The following is a 9,346-nucleotide window of genomic DNA, read 5'->3' on the forward strand; positions in this document are numbered from 1 at the left end:
TCACACTCACACTCACACTCACACTCACACTCACACTCACACTCACACTCACACTCACACTCACACTCACACTCACACTCACACTCACACTCACACTCACACTCACACTCACACTCACACTCACACTCACACTCACACTCACACTCACACTCACACTCACACTCACACTCACACTCACACTCACACTCACACTCACACTCACACTCACACTCACACTCACACTCACACTCACACTCACACTCACACTCACACTCACACTCACACTCACACTCACACTCACACTCACACTCACACTCACACTCACACTCACACTCACACTCACACTCACACTCACACTCACACTCACACTCACACTCACACTCACACTCACACTCACACTCACACTCACACTCACACTCACACTCACACTCACACTCACACTCACACTCACACTCACACTCACACTCACACTCACACTCACACTCACACTCACACTCACACTCACACTCACACTCACACTCACACTCACACTCACACTCACACTCACACTCACACTCACACTCACACTCACACTCACACTCACACTCACACTCACACTCACACTCACACTCACACTCACACTCACACTCACACTCACACTCACACTCACACTCACACTCACACTCACACTCACACTCACACTCACACTCACACTCACACTCACACTCACACTCACACTCACACTCACACTCACACTCACACTCACACTCACACTCACACTCACACTCACACTCACACTCACACTCACACTCACACTCACACTCACACTCACACTCACACTCACACTCACACTCACACTCACACTCACACTCACACTCACACTCACACTCACACTCACACTCACACTCACACTCACACTCACACTCACACTCACACTCACACTCACACTCACACTCACACTCACACTCACACTCACACTCACACTCACACTCACACTCACACTCACACTCACACTCACACTCACACTCACACTCACACTCACACTCACACTCACACTCACACTCACACTCACACTCACACTCACACTCACACTCACACTCACACTCACACTCACACTCACACTCACACTCACACTCACACTCACACTCACACTCACACTCACACTCACACTCACACTCACACTCACACTCACACTCACACTCACACTCACACTCACACTCACACTCACACTCACACTCACACTCACACTCACACTCACACTCACACTCACACTCACACTCACACTCACACTCACACTCACACTCACACTCACACTCACACTCACACTCACACTCACACTCACACTCACACTCACACTCACACTCACACTCACACTCACACTCACACTCACACTCACACTCACACTCACACTCACACTCACACTCACACTCACACTCACACTCACACTCACACTCACACTCACACTCACACTCACACTCACACTCACACTCACACTCACACTCACACTCACACTCACACTCACACTCACACTCACACTCACACTCACACTCACACTCACACTCACACTCACACTCACACTCACACTCACACTCACACTCACACTCACACTCACACTCACACTCACACTCACACTCACACTCACACTCACACTCACACTCACACTCACACTCACACTCACACTCACACTCACACTCACACTCACACTCACACTCACACTCACACTCACACTCACACTCACACTCACACTCACACTCACACTCACACTCACACTCACACTCACACTCACACTCACACTCACACTCACACTCACACTCACACTCACACTCACACTCACACTCACACTCACACTCACACTCACACTCACACTCACACTCACACTCACACTCACACTCACACTCACACTCACACTCACACTCACACTCACACTCACACGCTCTGTGATAATGATGATGGCAGATGGTGATATGTAGTCGTATTATGAATAAAAACCAGTTTTAAGCTGATCAGTAAAAATTGAATAAACTTCATTATTACCCACAGTTGCAGTTGATGGGTATGGCAAGACATTACACCACAACCAACTTGGAGGTAAAATCAATTAAAATTCAGTATTCCAGATCCCTAACTTTTACAAGGTTGTCTGGCATCAAGCTACTGCCATGGCCTTCTAAGCAGTTGGCATTTAGACAAAGAAAAGCAAACCTCAAAATTGCATACTATGGCAATTCTAGAGACTGGATTGGTTCCGTTCTTATCAGAGGTTGATTATGGCAATGGTTGCAAGGTCTCTTTGTTCTAAAAGTAATATATTTTACATTTTTGTTTCAGTGACAACAGTACTCACTCCAACACAAAACATAACACATCCCGTTGGCACCAGCAGGCCTCACACAACCTCACACATTTTAGAACTATTCCTCACAAACAACGTTCTTGATTTAACTGGCACCATTGTTATCCCAGGACTTAGTGACCATGACGTTATTCTCAAAGATACAGACCTCAGAAGAAAGAGACAAAGACAGAGGTGCAGACCTAATTTGTTCTTTTCCAGGGCTGACACAGATGCAATCACACACGACATCAATAACTACAGCAAAGATTATTTCAATACAGATCCACACACAAGACCCTTCACTTCAAATTGAAACAGCCTTAAACATACCATCCTCACATCCATGGAAAAACACATACCACAGAAAACACCTTCAAGCAGATGTATATTTCCCTAGTTCTTAAGGAACCTAAGCAGACAGCACCTTAAACAACAAAGACTTTACAGATGCACACAAACATACAGCACTCTAGAAAATTGGACTGCTTTCAAATCCTTCCAAAAAACTTTTTCCAGAAACAAAGAAAGATGAACACGAAACAGACTTCCAGCTTGCTAGCAATGTCAGAAACAACCCTAAACATTTCATGTTCTTCAAGCCATGCAGATAAGACACCTCTGCAATCAAAGCCTTGAGAAACTCCAGCAACACGTTTGTGAAACCCAAAACACCAAATGTGCTCACTCAACACACAATTCCAATCCGTTTTCACACACAAAGGCGTCAATACACCCAACATACCCGAAAGGCCTTACTCTCCAATCCTGCCCCTTGACAGTTTGACCAGTGGCATCCAGAAACTCCTGACAACACTAGACACTAACAAAGACACTGCGCATATGTATGTTATGTGCTTACCAGCTCCCTGCGCAATATCTCCGAGACTTGTGAAAACGATTATTTTGTAATTATCAACACCTGTTTTTCCTAATTCATGTATCTGATGCATCTTTTTATTTCTATTATTCTTTAACAAGTGTCGATATCCCCTGCCTTTCGTAATACGCAAAACAGAGGGTGAAACAAAAAGCAATAAGCGAAGGACGGTAAACCCAGCAATCCCTCCCACCCCGGGCCCAGATGCTCGGGCGAGGAGGCCTGGAAATGCTCGCTCAACCACATCACGAAAAATAAATGATGTGGGAACCCATTTTCAGGGTACAATAAAATCTCTTTTCCCGATGGCACTGACCTAAACTAGTACAATAACATAAGAGCTTTTCCACTAAAGCCTGAAATGTGACACACCATCAGACACCACTACTCACTGCAAAGAAGTTAGGTTCAGAATCAGTAATATTATGAATATCACAACTGAATCACACACTTATGTTGCAAACCTACGTTTCATATAGATTTATCCAGCAATATCCCGTCACTAGAGGGTATTAATCGGGGTGACAGGTTCCGCACGTGTTACTCAGGACATACCCAGGTTGTATGGCCAGGGTCACGACACTGCTATTACGACGAACACGCTACTCTTTCAACATTTGCCTTTCATTTCCAAGAAAATTTCAGATTGCAGTCTTTATGTATATTTATTTTGAAACTTTATAATTGATTACATATATTAGACAAAATTACTGGCTGAATTTATTTTTAGTTATTAGATATATCATAGTGTCGTATCCTTGGCGGAGGTTCGTGCGTTCGAGCATTTTTAGGCCTTTTAATGAGAAAGGTAGAAAAAAGTAATAATGATAAACAGGACGCTTCAAGAAAAATCTATTTACCATTATATTGTGAAAATGTTACTTAAATGTTTTCTTAAAGTCTTGGATGTTATACTGTTTGTGTTGGTTGCTAGTGTTGGTCCTTCGAAGCTTAAAGTGACACCATTTTTTTTTTTTTTTTGTAAAATTGCAACACGATTAAACCAAAAATGTTATCTCGAAACTTCAATTGTAAAAACAATAATGGAAAAATAGTTGATATCTGAACGAGCCAATGTTTACACCAACCCCCGCCCCCCTTCCCAATAGCCCTATCCCTCCAGCACCCCCTCCCACCCAGATCCCTCCCGACCCATGCCCTCCTACCCAGTCCAACCCTTGGCCTTCCCCCTCCCCGTCTGCCAAATCCCGCCCCATCACCCCCACCACCCTAACCCCGCCCCCACCGCGACAAACACAAGTCACCATCCAAGGTGCTGATCCAGAGGCCAAGGACGATCGCTATCGGGGTTTGTCACCGGGTGAACATATAAGCAAAGGGAGAAGCCTGCCTCTGAGGTGATAATGGTTGCTGGAGGAGTTCTCAGCGCCTTCCGGAGTGTGCTACGGCCGTCACATCAGAGGCTCAGGATGATCACCACCACGGCCTGCGCCAGTCAGCGGTCCCTGGCTGGCAAAGTGGCGATTGTCACGGCTTCCACTGATGGGTAAATCATGAAGGATACAGCGGGATCTTTTATGTTTTCTTATTTGTCCATTTTTTTTTCTTGTTAATTTTCATTCTATGTGAAAAGCTCTTTCCAGATCTTCATTATCAAAATTAGCTTTATTTTCTAATTAATAATTGTAACATGCCATAGAATCAATTTTTATAATAGGATAAGTATAGAATACTCCTGCAGTGACTTTTAAACCGAGACTTCTTTCTAGTTAATACATTGGTTGTGTTTTATCTAAACCCCCATGAAACTTGCACCGATCTGTGGTTGGATGGGCTACTAACTGAAGTCCAAGTAATTGCCATAGCCTCCACACCTACATTCTGGCTGTGATCAACAAATATCAAGCTGTATCCTGGAATGATAAAGCTTGGACTAGTTCCCTATATCAGAGGTTCTCAAAGTGGAGGTAGTGATCCCCTGAGGGGTCACTAAATAATTTGGAGGAATTGCATGATCCTGCAACCCCATGTCCTCCTCCTCTTCTATCCATCCTAGTACTTGTCAGTAGTGGTCGATAAAGCATCATAAGGCTATGTTATGTATGCATGCTTTCTTTGCTGTATAATGTACTCCACACTAATTCTCTTGTAATATTGATAATAGCTACTACTTTGTTGCTGGGCAAGTGGATCACGAATCTATCGGATTAATTTGTAGGGGTCGCAGCCAAAAATGGTTGAGAACCCCTGCCCTGTGTGATGAATCACCAGGAAGTAATGTGGTGTAGAGGCCACAAGGATCAGTAACAGTCACAGATAACTGGTTAAACATTTATATACTTACAGAAGGACCACTCTGAGATAGAGGAAAATATATGTAATGTAAACATGGTTCATAGAATTAACATTCTTAGAAGTAAAGAATAATTTGTGTAACCCTACAACAAAGAGCCCAAATCAGCAAGACTACACATCAAGCAGTTCAGCAGCCACCCTCTTCACTCTCCAGCAATGGTTAACTAATGCTAGCTTGCATATTTTGAGGTGTTAGAGCTAGAAGGCCTTCCTGGTGATATACCATCAAATAAAGTACCAGCTACAGTCTATCTTGCCAGAATATACGTGGTGGAGATTTATTGGCTTGTGAGCAGAAACCACAGCATTCTTGATGCATTTGTGCTGTCAATTAATTTTGTTACATTCTCTGGCAATTGTCACCCCCCATAAAAATCGCACCCAAAAATGTATCACTTTCATGTGTGAGTGGGCTTTACTTGTTCATGGGCTGCCTTTTTAAGCCAAAACCAGATGCCACTCTATGTGATGAAATATGTATCATGATTATGCTATTGATCCTTGCAGTAGAGGAGAAAAAGAATGATGGATAGAATTTGGATATTTGCCTATGGGCAAACTAGGCTTGTATGAATTTTTTTTTTATAACTGGTATTATAATAAAACTGACAAAATAGTAATAATTCACACACCAAGTTTATTTCCCACTGCATTCGGTCATAAATCTATCTTTCCAAGTATTATGGCCATAAATCACATACTCAAAATTCATGGAAAGGCATTGAGGTACAAGGCCTATGATCCTTGTGTTATCTTGTTCAGATTTGTAAATGTTTAGAGGACACCCACAGTGGCTTTCAAAATGGGTATATTTTTTGTAATTATGGTGGCTATGGTGGGAAACAATCTAAAATCCAACACAGCATAGCTTCTACACCCCAGCTGTGGACACAAATCTGTGTTTAAGCAAGAATCTGTTAGGTTATGGACCTATAGTTTTTTTTTTTTCTAGACATTTACGGTAAATTTAGTTAAGGATCTCTTAAACTATCAACATAATACAGTAATTGTGTTTTGAATTGAATACTTCTTCCCAAATACAATTCCTCAAAAATTTTTGCTTTTGCAGAATTGGTCTTGCAATAGCTCGTCGTCTTGGAGAGGATGGAGCACATGTGGTGGTTAGCAGCAGGAAACAGGCAAATGTAGATAAAGCTGTTGCTGAACTAGAAGGAATAGGGTGCTCAGTGGCTGGTATACCATGCCATGTTGCAAAAGCAGATGATAGAGAGACACTCGTATCAAAGGTAAGTTAGGATACATAGCTTGTCGTCAAATATTTGATCAAAGAGTGTCAAGTAGATTACCTGTAGTCGTTTTTAAACCACAGGTGCATATTGATTACCCCTTGTATCATTTTCACATGATCTCTTTCTCTGACTTTGTGATCAGCTTACACAGTCATGGCCTGAAAATCCAGGAGACTTATTTATATCCCATTTCTATTTCTATTTATTATTGGGAGAATGTAATCTATAAAGTGTGCTCATCCATGCCGTAACTAGGTAATTAGAAGTTCATTGAGCTTCAGACTTGAAATTAAATGTTTGGATTTTTTGTCCTATTTTGAGGAACAAATTGTTTAGATTTCAGTTGAAAGCATTGTAGCATATTATAATGTGAATCTTTGAAGAAGTTGTTAATATAGTTCTAAGGTGTATTAATGTCTTTATTGTACTGTATTTGTTTTAGAGTTACTAATAAAGTATTTACTTTTAGCCCAGTGCCACCAGGAACATGCACTGTCCACTGTAGTTTTGTGTTGTGAAAAGTGTTTATACGTAGATGACTTCACAAGTGCTCATCTACCAAGGAGTCAGTTGGTAGACCTCTATGGCCTCACCTAATTTTGCCTTTCCTTGAGTTTTTGTATTTTTCCTCTTTTTTTTTTTTATGCTTTTAATATCAATGCTGTTATTATTATTGTTGACATTATGGTTATTATAATATTAATGTGCTAAGACCAATATAAAAGGAAACTATTTCCAAAAATCAAGGAAAAGGGTTAAGAGGTAAGATAGGTAGGACTGGTAATTGGCTCTGTGGTGACTAAGTACTTGCGGAGCTGTCTGTGTATAAATTTATACACTTGACACACTGTAAGCATGTCATGTACATACATGCCATCCCTGGCATTACTGCATAGATAGCCTCATATAGCTATAAATATGGTATTTTCATGTTAAAGTGATAAATATATGACCTACATCAATTTTGATATGATTAGATCTTAAATAATGCATAGGAAACATATTGAAGATTCTGATAAGGAATTCTGGTTACAAAATATAGCTAACAGCAGGACTGAGTTCCTTCTTTTTAAATGAGAAGTTAATCACTTCACACTTTTATTTATCTATTTAAAAGTGCTAGATAAGTTCTTTGATACCATTTGAAAGAGAGAAAAAGAACATTGTATATGTACATTTAATTATAATTTCATTAGAGTAAACATGCATTTCCTGGTTCCCAATCTGTGGTCCCTGGAGCCTGTAAGATCATCATAACTATCATTAAGGGGTTCATGAGCCAAATTCAAAATAAGCAGTTGCTCATATTAAGGCTGTTAAAAGTAGGCTCTCAAATTTCATTTTTTTTTTTTTTTCTATTTATTTAATTACATACACAGTTACACACATATTTCATTATGATATGAGAATGGGAAACAAGTTTGATGTTAGTGATTAGAATAAGCTTGTTGAATAGAAAGACCATTCACAAGAAAAATTCCTGGTGGTAAAGAGGTTGGAAACTACTACTACAGATCTTTTATTTTTTTAAGTAACACTTAATTACTATACAAATGCTGTGATCAACAGATGTTTGTATAAGTGGTAGATTAATTGATATAGATAAATTCTTAATAAACTCATAACTGGTATGTATTTGACATTATATACTATTTGACAATAAGTGAAAACACAACCAAATTATCATTTCCCACAGACAGTTGAAAAGTTTGGTGGTATTGATATCCTGGTTTCAAATGCAGCCGTAAATCCTACAGTTGGAGGTGTCCTTGATGTAAGTTTTATCCCTATTATTAATTTATATAGATTAATGTTTTTTTCATGCAGACAAGTTTATTCATTCAGTTTTATTTTGGACTCATTCTCATATTCAGAATGTAGCCGTTATCATAACAATGATTTTCTATTATAACTGCTCTTTTCACTATCAAAATAACATAGCTTTTACGTTCATTCCATTACAGTGTCCAGAAGCAATATGGGACAAAATCTTTGAAGTGAACGTCAAAAATGCTCTTCAGTTGTCACAGTTGGTTGTCCCTCACATGCAAAATCAGAAAGGAGGGGCTATTGTTTATGTGTCATCCATTGCAGGTTTCCATCCCATGAATGTAAGAATTTTCTGTGAGATCTTATTGCATTCACTGGTAGTGAGTCATTGTGTATATTTTCTATATCTTAAATTCATTTATTAGGAAATGCTCGACTTTGCAGTCTGCTTATTTTTTGATGTTCAGTTACCAAGTTCAAAATATTATTGTATTCAAATAATTACATGATGTAGTTTTTGTATAAATGGCTCTATTTACAACTCTTTTCTTTTTTTCCTCTTATTTCACTTCTCTCTTTTCAGTTGCTTGGAGCATACAGTGTAAGCAAAACTGCTCTTTTGGGACTGACAAAGGCTGTTGCTCAGCAGGTTGCATCAGACAATATACGTGTAAATTGTGTAGCGCCAGGAATTGTCAAAACTAAATTTTCATCAGCGGTAAGACTCATCCTTGATTTTGAAGTTCTTACAGTGTTTGTTTATTTAGTTATTTATTTTACCAGCATTTTCTTTTTTCTTTTTTTGGTGTGTGATATTACATTATATCAGAGGGAAATATT

General features: G+C 39.8%; 1 protein-coding gene across 1 annotated transcript in view; it reads left to right on the plus strand.

The window, feature by feature from the left end:
* Positions 1 to 4,383: 4,383 nt before the first annotated feature.
* Positions 4,384 to 9,346, plus strand: part of LOC125029517 (dehydrogenase/reductase SDR family member 4-like) — a 6,462-nt gene continuing 1,499 nt past the window's right edge. The window contains exons 1-5 of the mRNA XM_047619454.1: positions 4,384 to 4,677; positions 6,556 to 6,733; positions 8,433 to 8,510; positions 8,701 to 8,847; positions 9,090 to 9,224. Coding sequence (XP_047475410.1) covers positions 4,535 to 4,677; positions 6,556 to 6,733; positions 8,433 to 8,510; positions 8,701 to 8,847; positions 9,090 to 9,224 — 681 coding nt within the window. The 5' untranslated portion in view covers positions 4,384 to 4,534. The remainder of the gene's footprint in view (positions 4,678 to 6,555; positions 6,734 to 8,432; positions 8,511 to 8,700; positions 8,848 to 9,089; positions 9,225 to 9,346) is intronic.

Source organism: Penaeus chinensis, chromosome 10 (genome assembly GCF_019202785.1).
Source record: "Penaeus chinensis breed Huanghai No. 1 chromosome 10, ASM1920278v2, whole genome shotgun sequence".
In the NCBI taxonomy this organism is placed as follows: Eukaryota; Metazoa; Arthropoda; class Malacostraca; order Decapoda; family Penaeidae; genus Penaeus; species Penaeus chinensis.